This window comes from Takifugu rubripes, chromosome 3 (assembly GCF_901000725.2).
Source record: "Takifugu rubripes chromosome 3, fTakRub1.2, whole genome shotgun sequence".
Lineage (NCBI taxonomy): Eukaryota > Metazoa > Chordata > Actinopteri > Tetraodontiformes > Tetraodontidae > Takifugu > Takifugu rubripes.
Window position 1 is genome coordinate 6,479,068 of NC_042287.1, and position 21,761 is coordinate 6,500,828.

General features: G+C 46.8%; 1 protein-coding gene across 2 annotated transcripts; it reads left to right on the plus strand.

The window, feature by feature from the left end:
* Positions 1-156: 156 nt before the first annotated feature.
* Positions 157-20,074, plus strand: mgll (monoglyceride lipase). 2 transcript variants are annotated; one of them, XM_029833465.1, is made up of 8 exons: positions 157-391; positions 1,604-1,739; positions 9,046-9,152; positions 11,924-12,060; positions 15,351-15,461; positions 15,643-15,732; positions 16,097-16,312; positions 16,735-20,074. In XM_029833465.1, the coding sequence occupies exons 2-8, from the start codon at positions 1,612-1,614 to the stop codon at positions 16,855-16,857; spliced, it is 912 nt and encodes a 303-aa protein (XP_029689325.1). In that variant the 5' UTR covers positions 157-391; positions 1,604-1,611; the 3' UTR covers positions 16,858-20,074. The 2 variants fall into 2 exon arrangements, with proteins under 2 accessions (XP_029689325.1, XP_029689324.1); XM_029833464.1 differs by lacking the exon at positions 157-391 and having other exon boundaries at positions 1,340-1,739.
* The last annotated feature ends 1,687 nt before the right edge of the window (positions 20,075-21,761 follow it).

A 21,761-nucleotide genomic window follows, 5' to 3' on the forward strand; every position in this document is an offset into this window, starting at 1 on the left:
TCTCCTTAACCTGTTTGACGGTTTCAAGAAAACCAGACAAGAAGAATTCTTTAAAAAAAATCTGTTGAAACAGGCTTTATCAGTTTCGAGTAAATCGAACAGAGGAAACATGTCATCATGGGCGAGTCAGGTCAGGCGCACACCACAAATACGGCTTGTGATGAAAAGGCTGCGCTCGGCCAGAAGCGCATGTGCGTAAAGACTTATTTAGATTGTCCCGAAACGTCAATGCTTGCACTCCTCTCTTAGTGTGCGCCGGGAGCGGAGCATCGGAGACAGAGAGAGACACAGAGACAGAGGGGGAGAGACAGAGAGAGAGAGAGAGAGACAGAGGGAGAGAGAGAGAGAGTCCTTGAAGAAGCCAAACTTCGCAAGTGTCGCTCCTGCTAAGGTTCGTTCCATCTTTCTATAATATTTTGATTTCAATGTGTCCGCTCTGCGCTTCTTCACAACATGAATGGACACAACTTGTGGTATCTGCCGCGATGTTCTCTTTTTTTCTCCACCCGGAGACGCGTTGAATTTCTGCCTCCGCTCGCTGTCAGGCGTCCGTCAACGGCCAAAATGTGCAGCTTATAAAGGGACGTACAAGCAAACGTAGTTTCATTTATTAGTGTTTTGTCCCCGAAGCTGTCGTGTTTCCACGTGCAACGCTTGATTGCACCACAGAAGAACACGAAAGGGGGGTCCTGCGCGCAAAATGTCATATAGGTGCAGCTGTCAGAGGTGCGTCCAGCTGCAGCTCCAGTCTTGACCATTATCGATTTACGCGTCTGCTCCGGTGTGCCGCGCGATCAGCTGCGCTCCGGAATCCGAGCACAGAAGAAATTACAACTCGGTAACGTGAGACCACAGTGTTTGCGCTCATAATGGGGCATATTCTGTCACCGGACCTGTCACAAAACACTCGAGCGCCTCAGGGAACAGCGTCACGGATTCTTCAAGCACTATTTTTATCTCTGCCAGGGGTCTCATGCGTTGCCGTGTTCATTGTGCCTCTGCACGTTCCATTAACACCATGCGTGTGCTGAAGATTGTGTTCCAGCGCGCAAATACCAGAGGAGCCTCATGGGGAGAGGAGGAGGAGGAGGAGGAGGAGGAGGGGGGGGGGTGTCACAGGGAGAGAGGCACATATTGTGCGCTGCAGATTTATCTTTTTAAAATTCAAATTTAAGCAAATCTGCGCAGTGTCGGTCACCCGCCCAGGGTCCCTCATGTTTCTCTTTGTTTTTAAATCCCAATTTGATATTTTCATTCCCCCGAGGCTTATTGTGCAGGTCCGTCCCCGCATTCGGAGTCTTTTCTGACACAGTAAAAAAAAAAAGGGGGGGGGATGCAGTGCATATGGTTCTGTGACGTAACGCCCGACGCCGTGACAACACTCAATCTGTGCGTATTATGGGCGCGCGTGTGGACGTGTGCGCAGCTCAGGAGTAGTTTTAAAGCAGGCTTCCGCTCCGATTCGGAATCGAACCAAAACCCGGCAACAATCCAAGCGCGATGAACGCGGTGACGGCCGTCACCTGCCTGCTGGCCGCCGCCGTCAGCTGCTACCTCTACGGCAGCGACATCTTGTTATCGCTGCTCCGTGTCTCCGTTTCAGAAGCCTCAATGCCCGAGCCGGCAGCAGGTCCGCGGCGGAGCCCGCAGGGAGTTCCCTACAGCGACCTGCAGCACATCGTCAACGCCGACGGACTGCACCTGTTCTGCCGCTACTGGGAGCCCAGCAGCCCGCCGAGGTCAGTGGAGAACAGAGCCGTGTCAGAGAGAGCGTGTGATGATCGGTGCCTGGAGAGTGTGATCAGTTGTAGAGGGAAGTGATCCCATTCAGCTGGGACCAAGAGTCACATGATCCTCTGTCTGTCTCTCTGTGTGTTTATATATATGGGGGGGGGGGGGGGGGGGGGGACCAGGAACTTTCAGAAAGTCTTTATGGAACTACAATATCAGGTTATAGATGACATTTACTCACTATCCATGGCAAAAAAGTGAGGCCCCACGTTGTGCAAACTGGTGTATAGGCTACACTGTGTGTGCATGTGCGTGCACACATGAATTTTATTGTTCAAGTTAGCTAGTTAAGAGTCAAGTTAGAGTCTTAGTTCAAGTTTAACTCTTTTGCGCACCAGCACAAGCAGGTAGCCGCAATCCTCCAGCCAATCGGATGTTTCTTTATTGGTTTAGTTATTTGCACAGGAGCCATGTGGTCAATCATTCTCTCAGTGCTCCCCTTCATCAGTTACTCAGTAGTAACAGACACAGACGGAGTCGTGTTTAGAACAGCGTCACCGTCGCATCATTGCGCAGTCATGTCCTGACCCACTTCAAGGAGTTGTTTTCCTCTGGGCTGGAATAAACAATATGACACAAGCAGTCCGCGATAATCCGGAGTTAATCGGAACAGTTCATTCATTGACTCAAACATTTTAATGCTCTAAATCTCCTCATAAAGCCACTGCTGTGTGTTCCTATTACTTTAGTGGGTCGTGACCCTTTTTTTTTAATACTAAGATGCGGGAATAGTGTCTGTGCAGGTTGATGACCTATCTAGGGTGTAGTCCCAACATCTACTGGGAACGCCTGCAGAAACCACTCTGACTCTTTTTTCCCCTTCCTCCTCTTTAATTATCCACCCAGTGGTTCATGGAAAACTAAACTGGGCAACAGGAACAATAAAGCAAAGAGAACGTGAATAAACCCAAACCAGATCAGCTTCTTCCTACCGATGGCGGTGTTATCAGCCGTCACTTGCCATCTCTTTATGATGCTTATCAGCTGGTTTTAATTTCCGTGCACACATGTTGCTGCATGTAGGGCATGTAACGCAACATAGATGCCACACACTCACTCAAAAACGCACAGTAACGTTGACACATATCTCAGTAGAGCAGAGACTGTATCTGCCCCATTAACTGTAGCATGCGTGTGTGTGTGTGTGTGTGTGTGTGTGTGTGTTTATTCCACAGTCATTCCTGATTTATTCTCTATTCTGAACACTACAGATCTGTGTGTGTGTGTGTGTGTGTGTGTGTATGTGTGTGTTTATTCCACAGTCATTCCAGATTTATTCTTTATTCTGAACATTACAGATCTGTGTGTGTGTGTGTGTGTGTGTGTGTGTGTGTGTGTGTGTGTGTGTGTGTGTGTGTGTGTAAGGGGGAACCAAATGTTATCTCATTGCGGTGCGACTGCCGCGTCTTTGCCGACCACATTAAATCCGGTTCCAAACGTTCCATTTTAAATTCATTAGCATCACATTAGCCATTTCTCTGCCTTTTGGACGTGGAGGCTGAGTCGGCGCAGGCTGAAAATAGCTGCAGTTCTCCCGGCATTGAAAGTCTTTTTGGTGCCAAGGGTTTCAGCCGCTTATGTAAGAGCGTTTTCACAGGAGGCTGGTCAGCATCTATGCTAAAAACACAGGCTACACACACAGAGGCAGCAATCCGCACAGGAACGTACACTCGCTTCATGCAGGGCGACCTCTAAAACTCATTGACAACCGAAGCTGCACCGAAGATCACGAGATTTCTTTTCTTCCCCTGTTTCTGCCCTAACCGGCGACACTGGTTTCCAGCAGACAGGGTCGATGCAGCGTCCTCCAGCTAACCTGCTGATTACTGATTAGTGACCAGTGGGACAGAGGCTGTTTTGTCTCAGGCATCTTAGTGCAAAAATAAAAGCAATAAACTGGAAATAGACCAGCACTGTGGCCAAACAAGCATCCAACCAGCCTGGAAAACAAGTTTAATGGGGATATTTCTGCTGCGAGCACAGCGACTGTTCGGCGCTTCATCTAATTATCTACTGTAACTGAACCATTGAGGTTTTACTAATAAACTAATGTTTGACCCTTTCTATCACAGATGAACCCTGAACAGAAAGGGTGATAAGTTTTAGATGTCTTTCCGGTTCGTTTAGGTTGTACCAGTGGAGCGCGCTGAGCTGTTGCCAACAGTCCCATCATTTAGTGACTCGGGTAACTGGATTAACAGCAGGCTGAGTGTTGATTTAATGAGATAAAACATTGGGCAAAAAACTAGATGAAGCGGTCTCACGTGCACATTAAAGTAAATATGCTGAAGATGTCTTCATTTCAGCCGTTTCTGATTCTGCTGTTCAGCAGAAATACAGTCGTTTTATTGGATCCCAGTGAATAAAGTGTCAAATCTGCATACGAACAGCGTTTCAAACTCCGCACAAGACGCCGACTGACTCCCGAACCCGGGCCAAATATTTAGCATTAGGATGAGAATGGGACTGGGTCAAAGGTGGCAGGCTACTGAAAACCCCTGTGCCAGAACCAGGAAGTGGGTGAAAGGTGATGGAGAATGGCCGTCAATAATGATTGACAGACTCCAAGCGACAACTAGGAACCCACAGGGAGTCCGGTGCGGCCGCACGCGTCCATTAGCCCACGAGTCAGTGCTGATAGTGAAAGGATGCTAATGGTTCTTCGCAGTTGCTGGAACTAAACCCAAGGAGACAAACGTCCACCCTTTTCTTGTGTAAAGCTGCACCACAGCTGCCTTCTCCCGCTCCCCGGACACTCGCAGTGCCAACCGCCTGGTTCTGGTTAAACCCACCGCAGCGGTAGCGTCCGCAGTGGCCTCACACATAAACCGTAGTGTCGGCGCCGTCCTCCAGACTGAGCTGCCGTCGCCTCCTTCTGTGTTGGTGCTGACGGGACTCGGGTGTTGTTGTGGGGTTTTTCTCTCCGTTTCTATGTTTGACCTGAAAGAGGAGCTGAATTTCCTCCAGCTCCTCTCCTGCAACATGTGGAACCCCCCCGTCAGTGTGATTCTGCCCCTGTTCTTCCACCCCCTGTAACAGTTTGCCTGTAGAGGAGTGTCGGAAGAGGAAGTGTCCTGGTCATGTGACCAAAACGCTTCCTTAACAGGTGGATGATGGATCAGTGCAGACAAAGTCTTCTTTTTTTTTTACATGATTGATAGCTATTCACACGGTTTGGTTCTGTTTAAACTGTGTACGTATTATTTTATATTTGTTTTATAGATTCCAGATTACCCAGAGGAGGACCAACCCAAAAAAGTGTTTTGATATATTGGATAATGTGGGTCAGACTTGTCTGCTGGTAGATCTGTTGCTCACATGTGGGTCTGGTATGTTTGTCTTCTTGCACGCTCCACTTGTTGCTTCTTATCTTACCAGTTTAACCACAATTGAGCCTCCCTTTAAAAATGTTCCACCCATTGTATTCTTAGTTTCCTCTACATCACATAGACAGCAGGAATTTCCCCTGTGGCTCTGTTGCCTTTACTGTCCCCCGGAAAATCAGGACATCAGAGCTGCGCTGCTGCAGCTCTTTCTAAATATGTGCACGTGTGCGCATGTGTTGTCACTGTTACATGCACTTATGTACTGTTACGCTCACTTTTTCCTGTACAATATAAAGGAAGTAAGAGAAAATCCTCCTTGTTTAGCTTTAAGACACTGAAAAAGTCCCAATATTTCAATATCGATCTCTAAAATGGCAACAATCTTTGTGCGCTAAATTCTTTTCCCTCCAGCTGAACAAATTTATGAAGTTTTACAAACGCTAAAAAAAATTGAGGACGCACACACACACCTCTAAGCTGCTTAAATCCATTAATCAGATTAACATGCCGGTGTTGCTGTTCAGTCTGGACAGCAGGAAAAATGTTTAACATTCAGTAAGTTAGCATGAAGCTTGTTTATTAAAGAAGCCATTAGCAAATAGCAGTCGCCAATTAAAACCTGTATTTCTGGCAAAGGGCTACATGTTAAAAGGGCTACAAATCATGTTAAAAGATTTTTAGCAGTATTAACGTGAACTATGTTGAGAGTGATGTGTCGCGCAGCCTGCTGCTCCTAACCATTTACTATTACTGATTTATCACTGCTTTAGTAGAAGAACAAAGGCTTTCTTCTGTCAAATAAACAATGCCGGTGGGAATGGGAAACCTCCTACACCATAACAGTAGCATCTAACGAGGCTCGGCCACTGTTTATTTCTTCTAAGACATGTTCATCCTGCGAGGAGACGAGGAAATGACCATTGGATATGTGAGGCGGCTTCAGGAGGGTCCACTGAGTGTCCTGTCTTTGCTGCAGGTCCATGTACGGTTGTTCACCACCAGTTTACTGGGTGGTTCAGATGTTGGTCATGCCGCATATATAAAGTGCATTATAACTATTATTATAACATTATAACGAGCCTGCTGTTTGCATGGATTAGCAACTGTTAGCAATGGCTACACTGCTGAAGTTACAAGATTCATGAGTTCCTGTGTGATCTTGCGGTCGATCTTGGGGCTTTGTTGGAGTTCTGAGCAGCGTGTCAGAGAGGACGAAACTCTCCGCCCTTGTTTTAGAAAGTTTAAATGAGGTCGTGTTATACCTGAAACTCAGTGGGAGACAGCAGTCCTTCAGTTCCCACAACAGACCTTCTCACACTGCCTGTACTGAGCTGTGTTATACAAGTTAAAAATATGTCATCTGAACTTTAAATTCTGCAAACTTTGATAGACGAACCATATCAAAATTTAATTTAATTCGACATGTAGCAGTAAAATCCAGCAATAACCTCTAATTAAGATTTATACAAACCAAACCAGCTAAGTAGCTTGGTTGATATATTACTGCTAAAAAGAAGGAATAAATCACAACTGTGCATTTAAGTCACATTGAAAACTTCATTACTGGTGTACGCTAATGACTTTGTTACTCATGTGCACATAAACTGAATAATAACGTCCGTTCGTGTGGCATAAACCCAACAAAATCCAGAATTTATATCTGGCTGTCAACAGATCTTTTAATATATTTCATCTTGAGCCTGTCCCTGTAACCTCAGAAGCACTTTAAAGCATAAAATCAGGAAGTAAAAATGAGAGGAAACGAAAAGCAGAGGTGAAGAAAGTCAGAGTTTCAAAGCAGAGGAGGCTTTTGAAGAACGGCGGATGGGCAGAAGTCAGCGAGCGTCTGACTGTTGCTACTGCATGACTGTCTTTACAATGAGCCCAGATTAGCATCATTAATCTCCCGCCGCTTCTCAGCATGTGTATTACACAACTTTGTGTCTGGACAAAGACACTATTCACATGGTACTCATTCGCCTACACACACACACGTACGCATACACACACTTGTGAGTCTGTGCAGAGGAAGTCTCAGGCTGAGGCTCTGGATGACTAAAGAAAAGGGAAGTAGCAGTGGGTGAAGTCAGAGCCGTTTCCCAATGAAGGCTGATGAACAGATCATCTATTCTTCTCATGTCCCGCCTCAGTCTTTCACGTGCCTTTCTGCTTCGCTCCGTTCCATTTTCCTCTCCCCCTGAACACATTCGGTCTAATTGTCCGCCGCTCTTGATTGCAGCTCTCACGGCTCCGCAGACGTGCTGCTGCTCACAGGAAACAACGCCGCAGTGTTCCACGGCTGCTTAATATGCAACCGCAGGACTATTAGATGCTTCAAACCCTCCGAGTCTCAGAGCCAGTTGCTAATTAGCAGAGTGTATCAGGGCCTGAGCAGGACCGAGCACATTTCTAAAGCTACGACCAACTACTCCACCAAAATATACACCTTATATAATTACACTTATTGGACTACTTTAATGGTTTTTAGGATTAGCAATCTTTAAGTGAGTCCATTGGGTGTATGTAAGAACAATCTTAACCCTAGCATTTTCAGTGTGGCCTTCACAGACCAGTAGGTCTGTGGGTAAATAGGCTGTTGGCCATAATTGGAATAAAATAAAATATTTTTAGCTCCTCTAATTTGAGTTACTCAAGACAGAGTGCATAGCATCTCTAACATTTATCGCCAAATAAAGTCAAAGGTGATTAAAGAGGTGTATATAAATAGGAATAAAACGATAAATGTGCTTGGAAACAAAATTATTCTAACTACAGTCTTACAGTCACAACCTTCCAACCGCGTCTCCAGGTGTGTCACGGTAACCCAGACGAGTATTAGCATTAAAAACAGAGCTCTGAGAAGTGCTTGTTTGCACCATCATGTGGTTTGCCCTGCAGACATGTATAATTTGGTAATTAGCTGCAACTTGAATGTGTGGTACTAATTTAGATGATATGGTGAACCGGTTGACCTTGTTTTTATGTGCAGTAATAGGAGTCACACATTAAAAGTGCTACTTAAAAGCTACAGAAGACGTGGCAGGATATGACGGTTCTTCGGTGCCTCCCTGGGTCCGGCCAGGACGTGTAGACGTGTCCATTGTCACCCGCGGTGCATAGGCAGGCGACAGAGGACGCTGGACGCTGTGGGGGGGGGGGGCATAGGTCGGAGGGACCCTCAGGGATCTGGGTTCGATTAGATCATCCCATCAGTGTCACACTTCCAGATATCCTGGATGATGACTTTAGCCCTGGTCGCACAGGGAATAATGAAAAGCAGCACTGGTTCTGCTTCCTCTCCACCAACTGTAGCTAAACAGCTGCTAGCTGAGTGTGTTTCCACACGTAGCTGGGAGGGTTTAGACAAGCACCCCCAGCGTGGATGCTGCTCCAGAGCTGGATGGTTACGGATGCCTGCTCACACCACCCTCTGATAAATGAAAACACAAATGTGATCGTGCAGCTCCGCCCCCGTTTCTCTGCTTTGGGCGGCGGTGTGTTTGGGGGCAGTTTGTCCCGATGAAGCTCAAACATGCTCGGCCGCAAAATTGCCGGAGGAAATGAGTCTCATCTGCGTGGCTCCCTGGAGAATACCTACGAGTTTATCATTACTTCCCTGATGGAACGGCTCCTGGCTCGGAACCTTCGGGCTGTTTGAAGTCACTGAATGTGCTGTGTGAGCAAATATTATTCCAGGACCGTCGCTCTCAATAACACAGCTGGTAGATTCTTGAGCAACAATAACAAAAAAGGCAAAAACCCAGCCAGACTGTGTTTAACTGGAGTCCACGTGGCGCCTCTTCATCGCTGTTCCATTTAAACCTTAAATATCTCAACGCAACAGTCTGCTTTATTGAGGCTTTGCTATAACATGCAGATGTTTGCTCTTTCCTCTTATTTCCTGCCTCTGCTGCGTCCTTTTTGCCAGGGCGTTGGTCTTCATCGCGCACGGGGCCGGAGAGCATTCTGGGCCTTACGACGAGCTGGCGCAGAGGCTGAAGGAACTCTCCCTGCTGGCCTTCGCGCACGACCACGGTGAGAGACGGGACACACACGCGCCACCACACTGTCTCCACACGTCGCTATTAGTCACTCGGATGTTAGATTTTTTCGCTGCCCCGCCTGTAGTTGTTGCATCAGTAGGGACATTTTTATTGATGCCTCAGGTGTACTTGCCCTGTTATGCCTGCAAGGTGCGGCCCAGCCGTCATTTCCGTAGAACTGAAACAGAAAGGTGCAAATCAGCTGGTAGGATGGTTTAAAAGCCCTAAAAAGACAATTAAAGTTAATCAGAAATCCTTGTCATGTCCTAATAATGTCATAATATCCATAATAAAGCTCATTATGGGCTGTTAGCAGAAGCAGATGTGACATTCAGGGACACGTGTCTGGAGATCCGATATCAGCGTGGACGCCAGAGAGGAATGTGGCCTTTTTTTGAAAAGAAGAAATCAACCTGCTCTGATTAAATCAAAGCCAGACACATGGGAATTTCCTTTCATGTGGTTTAATCAGGAAGAGTTTGAGTTACTCTCACGCCAGAGATGGAGTCACTAATTGGATGTGATTTAATCAGGACGTCGAAGCCTCGCAAACACTTTGAACACTTCTGATTCTAAATCATTGAAGTTGTCTTTTAAAGACGCGTTGATCAAGTCTCCACCTTTTGATCCAAATATGAAACACGGCTCTCTGAGTTGATCTACTGCACCGATCGACTGGTGATCTGCTGCACTGGTGATCTGCTGCACTGGTGATCTGCTGCACCGATCGACTGGTGATCTGCTGCACTGGTGATCTGCTGCACTGGTGATCTGCTGCACCGATCGACTGGTGATCTGCTGCACTGGTGATCTGCTGCACCGATCGGCCGGTGATCTGCTGCACTGGTGATCTGCTGCACTGGTGATCTGCTGCACCGATCGACTGGTGATCTGCTGCACTGGTGATCTGCTGCACCGATCGGGTGGTGATCTGCTGCACTGGTGATCTGCTGCACTGGTGATCTGCTGCACTGACAGTTTCTCCTCCCGCACTCGTGACATATTCATAAGCAGCCACCAGAGCGCTTTTGTTCGCTGGTGATTTAATCACATTTATCTTCTCATTTGGTCCCTGAAATGTTGCCTCCTAATTAGGCGAGTGTGGGATCCCTCGTTATTCATTAGAGGGACATTATCATGACGGTTGGTAAACAAGCCTGGAGTGGCCCGTCCCAGTTCAGGGAATGTGATTGTGCTGTAAATAGCAGCGCCCGTTGGGAACGGTACTCGATTCTGTGCTCTCCAACCATACCTGAGCAGCCCAACAACGTTCTAGCGTGTCAGCGTTGCTTTGACCCAGCAGAACCCGATAACGAGCTCCGGTGAGCAGATTTTCAGCCTATCCCGTTGAGTGGCCGAATTTAAAGCCAGAACTTGAAAATCTCAGATCTGGGAGCTCTAAATGACCCCCGTCCCCATCTCTGACCACACTGAAATAACGGCTGCGAGCACGTTGGCAGGTGCACGTGTCATGCTAACGTAGAGCTTCGCGACGCTCTGATGGCGACGCCAGATGTTGTGTCGCGTTGCCAATAAAACCAGTTGTGCGAGGGAGTCGCTTGCGCGCGTAATTAACTTGGTTTCTTGAGCGAAATGAGATTTGCCGCCGCCTCTGTGTTGTAATTAACGCGTTACAACACAGCGGCGTGGATCGATGGGAGGAAACGCAGCCAGCATTGATCCCAAGTTTTCCGAGCTCCCTCGTATCGATTTTCCCGTTTTCACCGACCGCCTCTATACATCTATACGTGCAGGAGCACGTGCATATAGGAAGAGGTGCAGCTGGGTTGGCGGAGCGGGAAGGTGTGAAGCGATCACGTGACTATTCCAGACTGCAGTTCACCGGTCACCATGGTAACTGCCCTCACCTCTCAGCCACTGCTGCAAAGCGCTCAAACACCCGCGTTCACGTGTGACCGTGTGTCTTCCGACGCCAGCGGAGCGAAGATGTGCTCACTTAAACCGACCAACATCCCCTTTTACTGGAAACCGCTGAGCTGGCGCAGCAGCGCGGCAGCAGCTGTGCACATGTCTGCCGAGTCCTCACTGTGGTTGGACCAGTGTGAATGTTCGCGCCAATGTTTGGGCGCCGCTGGATGTTTAGCTACTGTATGTGCAGCTTACATGTAGCTGGATGTTTAGCTACTGTATGTGCAGCTTACATGTAGCTGGATGTTTAGCTACTGTATGTGCAGCTTACATGTAGCTGGATGTTTAGCTACTGTATGTGCAGCTTACATGTAGCTGGATGTTTTCAGCATCAGCAGAGAGAGAGCGAAAAAAAGAGTATAAATGATAGCCAGAGGACGGGGGTGATCCTCTGGTCCCTCCTGGACCACCTCATCCTCTCATCTCTGTCCTGTCCCTCCCTGGAGGCCGGTATTACTGGCCACCAGGGGGCAGTAGTCTCGATGAGGTGCTGAGATCGATAAACAAAGGACAACAAAAATGTAATTAAATAAGTTAAAATTAAGTTATTTTTACATTTTACGAGTTCCACGAGCTTGTCATTTTTCTTTTTAATATCTTAGTCCAGTAAAAGCTTTTGAGATGTATTTTTATGCCCATTTGTCTGTAATTCTCTTTTGTCTATTTTATAATCTGAAATAATTCCGTTCAAATCTTTACAAATCTGGAAAATGTAAAGGTCCAGAAGCAATAAATGTCTTTTTATTCACCTCCGGACTACACGAACAATACGTGTTTACCAGTTCCAGGTGTTAAACTGTGTCCAGAGTCAGCATTTGTGTCTCTGATCTGCAGTCGGCCACGGTCAGAGCGAAGGAGAGCGCATGAACATCAAGGATTTCCAGATTTACATCCGAGACTCCCTGCAGCACATCGACCTGATGAAATCCCGCCACCCGGACCTTCCCGTCTTCATCGTGGGCCACTCCATGGTAAGACGCCGTTATGTCCTGTCATGGCTGACTGGTGAACTCACAGCGTGCTCTTTTGTTGAGGTTGTCGTAGCCGCTGTTGTGGTTTGTCTGTTTTAAGGTCATTGTCCTTCAGCGCTGTGATTGAAAAACATGTTTTCTTTCATTTTTTCCCCATTCTTTTTCCCTCCGGATGCAAACAAACAGAAGTTAAAGCTGTGGCAAAAACAGCTTTAGCTGTGTGTGACGTCGGGAATGTCTTTTCCCATTTACCATAGCGGATAAAGCCAGCAGACGCATCCTGGTGTGTGTGTGTGTGTGTGTGTGTGTGTGTGTGTGTGTGTGTGTGTGTGTGTGTGTGTGTGTGTGTGTGTGAGTGTGATGTCCACGTCCATGGAAGCAGTTTAGGGAAACCTCTCACCTTTCACACAGTGACACAGATCAGCTCTCTGCAGGTTCAGAGTCCTCCAGGTTCCAGGACTCTGCCTTCAAACTCCAATGTTTTTGCCCTCACTGAGTTTGTTGTGTTTGCTTGTTTTGGTCCTTTTGAAATGTCAGTCCTTCACAAGCACGACGTTTGTATGCGCGCATAAAAATAATATGGGATTGAGGCAGCGTTCGATTGACTCATTGGTCTGAATCACTTTGTTTTGCTAGATGTGAGCCTACAGGCAGCACGGTCACCTCATGTGGAGTGGGGAGTTTGCATGTTCTGCCCATGACTGTGTGGGTTTTCTCTCTAGGAAAACAGCCGGCAGCTGGTTGGTTTAACCTAATATGAAGACTGGTTTTGGAGGGTTTTAAAGAGGGCCGAGCTGGTTCTGGGGCTACAACGGTGCTTTGGGAGTGCGCGCTACATTTCCTGGTTCTAGCTTTTCCAGGAATAAGTCGGTTGCACTAAGTTCAAATCCAACCCATTTGGAACATGCTTTAGCTCCAGCCTAGCTTTAGCCAAACATCAGGTCTAGAAATAAAGCGGTGGCTTATGGACAGGAAGCCTGGGTGGTTGGTGTGGTCACAGGAGGAGGGTCACAGGGTTCATTTGGATGGTCAACCACAGGGAATGCTGCTTTATAGCTGCCCTGCATACAGGGAAAAGGCTGTGTGGTCCAATGTGGCAACGGTTTTGATGGAAAAAGCTGTGGTGTAATTGGGCGTGATGATGAAAGGATGGGGTAGCTGTTAAAGCAATGCTGGCAGATGTGAGGAGAGGGTTGTGGTGTCACGACTGGTCTTCCCGTTTAGTGCATCAAACCTGACCCGGCCGGCTCCTTTTATTTCATCGCTGTGTTTTTACGTTCTTGCATTCAGCCTCTTTCCCTCGCTGCGGCGTGACCCCGCGCGTCCTCTCGGCAGACACAACAAAAACGGCCGTGGCCTCTTATGCAATCCAAAATCGATTACCGGCAGTTTTCTGGGTTGAGTCGATGCGTGCGCCCGTGAACTCGTGTCTGTTCGGTGGGCAGGTTTTCCTCCGCGGGGGTTCCTCTGCAGCATAAGTTCTGATGGGGATTCAGACATTTCTCTCAATGACGTGACACAGAAGTGAGGAACGCTTGCCAAGTATGCCGGCGTATGTTCGGAATTGCCTCATCGTAACAAATGAAGTCATAATCAGCCCCTTTTATAGGCTCCAAACAAGGCTTCAGGGTGTTGAGACGTCAGTCTCCTGCTAACCTTTTATGGCTAATTTTGCAGTATTGTATTTACATGGAGCAACGGGCTGCGTTCAAGATCATCTAAGCAGAAGCGCAGACATAAATAGCTTTGTGTAAATGAAAGCATGTGGAGCTAAATCTGGGCCGGGCTCTTAAGCGTTCTGTCAACACGAAAGCAGAGCTCTCACTCTCTTTCCCTTTTTTATCCATGTTATTTCCTTTATTCTGCCCATCTGTCCCCATTTCTCCTCATTTCTCAAGCAAAGCTCCTATTTTATACGCTCTTTCTTTCAACACCAACTTATTTATGTGCACCTTCTGTTTCTTTTTGAAGCTTTCACGTTCGCGTTCTCTCTCGTCCTTGGAAACGAATCAAAGCGTATCAGCTTGGGAGCCGCATGAAATGTTGTTCCTCTCTGTTTGTTTGAAGGCCTCATTTCCCAGCTCCCCACTGTTGGGGGAGTGTATCCTGTTTCTGTTAGCCTGGCTTTTTGCTGCTGCTTTTGTTTAAACAGTAAAAAAACATTGGACAGCACCTGTGGCTCCCCCAGAAGGCTACGTGCTGCTCCAATGGTGCCACGCTGGAGTCTGGCTAACGGTGTTGATGGACTTATGAAATGTCAAAATAGCTTTGTGCTGTTAGCTTCAAGCCTTCTGAGGAGGAAGATGCAATATCAGACATTAGGTTTAGAAATACTTAAGACGTGGCTGCAGGCAGCAGATCAGACACAGTTTTAGGGTTTTTTTGCCATTTCTGGCCTGCTGGTTGTAACTGAAGAAGACACTTATCTTCCATTCGTTTACTGTCCTGCTTCTTCATTGGTAGTTCTGGAATGAAAGAAGCTGCTTTAGCACCACGGTTTCAGCCGTCGTCCCTCTGACAACATCACGTTCAGAAATGTCAGCAGGGGCGTCGAGGCGCGGATTCACGTCGCTCCGCATTCCTCGTCCAGGCAACAAAGGCCTGGGTGGAAATTCACATCCCGTCGAAACAAAAGACGGATTGTATTATGTATGTTTTGACCTCAGAGGAGTTGTCCCACTCCTCGATCCAGAACCTTTCACCCACTTAGCTGTTGTACAGAAGACACTTCCTGTCTTCTGGTCGCTGCCATCTTTCTTTCATTATCAAGTGCCGGAATCTGCTTTTATTTGCAGTCACTCTTTCTTTAGCCTGGGTCACTCCAAGAAGGTGAATGGAGAGAATTCCCACATTAGCTTCATTCTCAAGATGTTCTTCTATGTTCAGAACACCCTGAAGCTCGTAGCACCCAACATGTTTTCCACATGGAAGGTCACTCTATGCACCTTCACCTTTGTTCACTATAAACTGAAGACTGGATTATGTTTTCTGCTCGTCTGACAGTGTTTGTTTGTTGTTTCTTTTATTGTTTTGGGCAAAATGTCATGCACCAGCAGGATCACTGGGCTTCTGTTATCTGCTATCGGCTTGTAGGGGTCCGACACAGTAACTTCCCATAACAGTTGCTAACATTTGAGCTCAATATAACTGGTATTTTCAGAGTTAATCTGCTGATTTCACTCCTACTACAAATGATTATGCACTTATGTGTTGCGGAGGAAACGGTGACGGCCTCTTTTGCAAAAAAAACAAACAAAAACCAGTAAATTTTCCTCCTTGTCCCCATCCAGGGCGGCGCCATCTCCATCCTGACAGCATGTGAGCGGCCCACCGAGTTTGCCGGAGTGGTTCTGATTGCCCCGATGGTCCAGATGAACCCAGAGTCGGCCACACCGTTCAAGGTACGGCTGGTTTCCTGTCCTGTCCTGTTCCTCGCTGGACATTCCAGCCTGTTCAGACATCCAAACGCTGGCCGGCTGCTGCGAATCCAAAACGCCTGTTTTTATTGACTGGCCTGCTGTGAGTGGAAATGTGCTTTAGAGCAGAAACACACAGGCTGATCCACTGATGATCCATTTTCAGGTGTTCCTGGCGAAGGTCCTGAACCACCTGATGCCCAGCCTGACTCTGGGATCCATCCAGTCAAAGTGGGTCTCTCGGGACAAGAAGCAGGTGAGCGAGAGGGAGACGTCTGTCCGTGCTTGTGGAGCGGTGCACCGGTTTTTAATCTTCATCCAGACTGGTTCCGCTCCTCTCAGCAGCTTGTGTTGTGTGGGCCGTCCATTTTTTTATTCAATATATGGAAACAAAAAGTGCTCTTTCAGCAACAATAGAGCGACATCACCAAGATCCCACACGCTGTTGTCTCTGAGATCTGATGGACGGTGTAGGTGCGACTCGCCACTTCAGCAGACGTGTATTTTCTAGGCACTAGAACACGTCGTGTGTCCTCGTCGGCTGTTCTGAGGTCACATCTTTGACCTTTGAAGGAAGTGTCAGTGCTGCGGGGTCTGAACGTTTGCCCCCCCTCCTCCAGGTGGAGGCGTACAACGCGGATGAGCTGAACTTCCACGGCGGCCTCCGCGTGTCCTTCGGCATGCAGCTGATGGCGGCGGCGTCCCGCATCGAGGCGGAGATCCCGTCCATCAAGTGGCCCTTCCTGCTGCTGCACGGCGACGCCGACAAGCTCTGCGACATGAGAGGCTCCACGATGATGTACGAGAACACTCCGAGCTCCGACAAGAAATTCAAGGTGGGCCGGGGCTCTGTCCGTGTTCCGGGGGGGGGCGGGGACGCACAGGGATGTGGTTTCTGTCAGGTTCACAAGCTGGTTTATCACATGGTTTCCAATAATCACGAGAGGGGTGAGCAGGAAATGAGATGAGCTGTGGGAGAAGTGAAGAAGAGGAACTTCTTCTCATCTGTGTGGATGCCGTTGGTGTTATTAGAGAGCAGGGATGACCTCCGCGACGTGTCGTCTTCTTTAAGCTCTCGAACCTCGGTAGCTGACGGCACAGGACATGGTGACCTTTGACCCTCATTGCTGGGCTCCAGAGCTGGGGGTCCAGGTGGAGCCGCCTGAAAATAATATTCGATATGGCAAAAGGAGGTGGGAGGGGGTCTTAAGGCCAGCTCACCGTGTCCCTGATCACCTCTCTGCTTTTTCCCGTTCAGATCTTCGAGGGAGGCTACCACTGCCTTCACCACGACCTCCCCGAAGTCGCTGAGTCCGTGCTGAAGGACGTGAGCGGCTGGATCCTGGAGCGACTCCCGGCTGAGCCATCGCAGCAGCCCTGAGGATCTCAGAAACAATCTGGAGGAGCCGCCGCTGGAGCTCTGGACCTTCCGGAGAGAACTAATATCTCTGCTCCGTTTTAATCTGGGGGACATTTGGAACTTTTACTGCTAGATTTTCTTTTGCTGGATAACCTTTTACTAGATTTATTTACTAATATATGGGCTTCTCTGTTTCCATCAACCAGTCCACTATTTTCTGACTGATTCAGCAGCAGAATTCTTCACAGATGCACCTTCTGGCCGCGTAAAAGTTCCAGAAATCCTCCCTGAAGAGCAGCTAGCCGAGGGTTTAGCGTAGCCTTATGGAGTGGTGACAGCGCGGTGAATGATGAGATGCGTTATTATCATCAGCCGTTACTCGCAGAGGTCAGAGGTCAGGATCAGCAGGAGGCCGGAACCTTTGTAGCAGCTCTAGGGTCAGCTCAGGGTCAGTACCTTCGGTTCCTGCGGTATTTCCTCATTTCGTGTCTGGCTCAGAAATAACAAATCTTCCAAAACACATTTGACACAGGCAGCTGTTTATACTCTTAATAATCCCTTGGCTTGACGTTGAATGCACAAGTTTTGCAGAATCCATCAGAGGGAGTCAGGAATCGTCTTTTTAATTAGTAACTGTTCAATCGGAAGTCCTCGCAGTCGTATTCTTCTTTTTGGTTAAGCCAAAGAAACCCTTTGATCATCTCCATAGAGGGGCCAACATAATGTGCGGCCAAATTACAACCGTAAACGAAAACAGTTGCAGCCTTTCTGCCCTCATGTGTCATCCTAATACCACCGCACACACTCTTGGCAATCCAAGCCCCCCCAGATCTGAGCACACTACCCCCTCCTCTGCTGTTAGTGTTCTACACGTCCAGCCTACAAGCACGACCGACAGCGTCAAGGCGGCAGGTATTTCTGGGAGCTGATAATTCAACACCAGGTCAGAGTGGAGTGAGCGCTCATTGGACTGATTAACAGGCACTCGCGCTAAGTGCCGCTCACCTCTTTATCGGGTGTAGGCAGATTTAGCTGTTAGCATGAGAAACGGAGTCCACAGGATTAAAATAGAGCCATCACATGGGACGAATTGAGTGGAGGGAGCAGAGCAGCGTCTCCGGGTACTGCAACAGACCAGTGGAACGCTCCGCGTGGCGACCGAGCGGAATTCGTGCCCTCACGCCTGCTTTCTTCCCTCTTTCACCCCGATTCTCCCACTATCACTATTTTTGTAGCATGTTTTGTTCCATAGGTCCAGTCCCAGACTCCTAACCCTTACCTCCACTTCCATCATAGCACCGAGACTCAAAAGCTTTACCTGGCTGCCCACGGGGGTTGCGTTTGATTACAACCGCCCGTCAAGGAGTTACAGGCAGAGAAGGGCTGAAGGGGGCGAGGAGACAGCTGTCAGTAACCATGGAAGCACAGTTTCCCCCTGAAAAGCATCTAGAAACGTTCATGTGTCGATTGTAGAGGACACAGAGGGGCCGCAGCTCCTCCTTTTGTGTTGAGATTAGAGTGGAAACAGCAGCCGTCATCAGTTCCCAGTGAATGAACAATTGGCTCTGGTGTGTACTGGTTGTACTGGAAGCAGCTGGAGAATTTCTGCCTTCGTCCACCTTTGCTGAAGGCGCCCGATCTACTGACACGTTCTAAAGTTCTAGACGTTCTGCGTCGCATCAGGGGGAGAAAACGAGCGAGGCGGGAACAAAAAATGGCGGAATCCAATCAGCCCGCAGCTTCTCGCTGAATCTAATTCTCGACTTCACGACTGTTTCTAATAGAAGAGCTGTTTTATATGATGAAAGATGAATGGGCGTGGGCCAGTTGTTTTTTTTCTCGCCTGTGATTTAATGAGATTTTAGCATCTAGGAAAACTTTGCGGATCAAAGTTTCTTTTCCTGACCGCCTGATTACTTGGACTGACTGTCAACACACTGAAGCGGAGCTCATATAAATGTAGAGATGTATTTCAGAAGGCGTTTATTCAACCTGTACAGCGTATTTACAGGAACCCGTCGTCCGTATGAGCGTCAGTGCATCACGACTCAGCACTTTTTAAACCTATGTTGTGGTGGATTTTATTTCTTTTTTTAACTTGATGCTCGGTTACAGGAATCAACCTGGTTCTATGTTGCACGTGTGTATAGTCAGGAATCACAAAATGAGTGAATGTTACTCAAAGAATATTTTTCTGATATGAAACTGTTTTGTAACTGTTTTAGGGGGAACTTCAGCATCATAAATGAGGGGTTGGAACTCCCTCTTGGGATATTTACACCTCATATCAAGTCAAAATATGCCCGGGGACTTAAACTGGAACAGTATGTTTGTGTGACGATCAGATCTGTGAGCAGGAATTTTGTCCAATTTCTATGTTGTTTTGTTTTTCCCAATATAGATGTAGGTTGATGTTGGGAATGTGGTCTGATGCTTGTGCCTTATTGATATGCTCAATGTGTATCTCAGCATGTGTTTTTGTTTGGGAGGGGGGGGTTCTGCTCTGATGAATGTGTTCTGATGGAAATGGGCTGAGCAGCGATGCTGGTTTAGAAAATGTGTCACCTTGATGTTCCTTTTGTTTGCCATTTTCCACATGCGTCTCATTGGGTTAATCAGGGGATCCAAGCGTAATAGAACAAATCTTAAGACTTAAAGTGATATTTGCCACATTAATATCTAACGGCCGGACACTTTATCCGTGACAAATGTTTGAATTGTGACAAGAATTACACATACCGGGATTTTCAGTTATTGCTGCAAGAAATATTTGATAAAAACATGGAATGAATTATGTTTGGATTAAGTACCCTGAATCTAGGAATCAAGAATTACCATTATGAACATGATTTTTGAGCCAACTCCTCCTGACTGCCACTGTTAATCTCCAATGCAATCTTCAGTATATCATCAGCTGCATTCTCAGTCAGCCCAAAATAATTTTAGGGATCAAATTAACAAGTCTTCCTTGTTGAATATTTATTTAGTCTTTTCGTTCACTGTACATTATGACACTTGTCATGTGACCAACAGAATTGTTCAATAAAAGCTGAACTGTTACATTTAATAGTTTACATATTAAACACTGTAGAAACACGAATTTCACAGTTGAATATTCGCTTTGGATAGTTTAATTCATGTGTGAAAATATGATGTACCATATGTGTATAGAATCTAAGTGACATTTCCTCTGAATGAATAGTACTCTATTACGGAATAAACTGAATTACTCATTAAATGTGGTGTCTGACTGGAATAATTGTAAACGCACTTTAAAACCATATCTGTATTTTGTTTTTTAGATCTATAATTGTTTTAGGCTATTTCGGAATAATCATGGATGCGGCGTTGTCTAATAGAACTGACCACTAGGTGGCGGCAGTGTTGCACGGAATTTTCAGGACAACGCGGCGTCATGAATGTGGAGTCAGTGTCTTCCTAAAACAGTCAATGGTTTATTCAGAACACACAAGGCATGAATGAAGAACGGATTAGCCGCAACCTGAGACTTTTCTTTGTCGAATGCGAATTTGATTTGTTTTATTATAAAAACAGATTCATGTGAAGAATATCAGTCAAAGACACGCAGCCTTCTGTTTGTGATCACGTGCTTCCAGAAGCGAAGGCTTTCACAGAAAAATGAATTCCCAAGGGAGACAAGTCGAGAGGTGCGAAATCCACAGAGGGTTAACTCACAGACAGCATGTGGGGTTATTTATGACAAGGAGACACAAATGGATTTCAACAGTGTGATGGACCTCCATAATGAAATGAAATCACATTTATAAAGCACTTTTAAAAACAAGGCTGACCAAAGTACTGTACAATGGAACACAACCATATACAAAGAAACATAGAACATAGATCTTGGAGGCCTTGAGTTGGAAAGTGAGCAGGCAGATTCACAGCTGTACCGGGGTACCAGGACACGAGAGTGCCTTAAACCCGGCCCGAGGGCGTGGAGATTCGGCACCAATGAATAGTTACACCCTCAAAGGAGTTTGGGGCACTGAACAGCACCTCTTCTATTCCGTCATCGTTAGAAAGTTACTTGCTATCCAACATTTCAGGTCTCAGAGGTATTGATGGAGGGAATTAAGGGTGGTGCTGTTACTGTGACCAGGTTCGAGTAACAGGTATAACTGGATGCTACCTGTGTATCAAGGATATAACACATTGTGTTTTTAGAAGACAAGACCTCGTATAGAGCAAATAAGAAGGGGCCTGAGATGGAACCATGTGACACGCCGCATGTGATTGGAGCAGAGGGGGAGTAAAGGGTATATATTCTGACAGAAAAGGACTTGTTTGAAAGGTAATAGGCAAATCAATGGAGGGTGCTACCCTGGATAGGGATCAAATTCAGGACACTGGAGTGGTCCGCAGTATCAAAAGTAGAACTGAGGTCCAGCGGAATTAATACCACCAAAATCGAGGGAGAGTAACAGTATCAGAGGCCATCAGCAATAATGAATCCGTGCTATGTCCTGTCCTGATGACTGACTGGAATACGTCCATAATATGATTACCTATAAAGGACAGGAGCTGGGAAGAGATCAAAGGTCAAGGAAGACAACATACCATGATAAAATACTAGGTAGCAACTATGTTACCCTGTATTACAATGGCCCAATATTCAATTTGTTTTGGTTAATGTCAACCACAATCACTCAACTTACATTTGAGTGTCATAGGTTAGCAGGGTGAGTATTACTACTGTGATAGTTGGTATGGTAAAATTGTTATTGTTAATGTAAGTTAATAAAAAAGATTAGATTGAGTTATACAAGAGTAGTCTTCCATCATCCATGAATTCATAGCCTTTGATGTCAAACTATACACAAGATTTATAGATTTACAATTAAAGAGAATTGGATGGATGGATGGATGGATGGATGGATGGATGGATGGATGGATGGATGGAT

Coding starts and splice junctions, on each gene's coding strand:
- mgll (XM_029833464.1), top strand. CDS start 1,501: ATGAACGCGGTGACGGCCGTCACCTGCCTGCTGGCCGCCGCCGTCAGC. Junction 1,740..9,045: donor GAGCCCAGCAGCCCGCCGAG/GTCAGTGGAGAA, acceptor CCTTTTTGCCAG/GGCGTTGGTCTTCATCGCGC. Junction 15,462..15,642: donor AGTCGGCCACACCGTTCAAG/GTACGGCTGGTT, acceptor ATCCATTTTCAG/GTGTTCCTGGCGAAGGTCCT.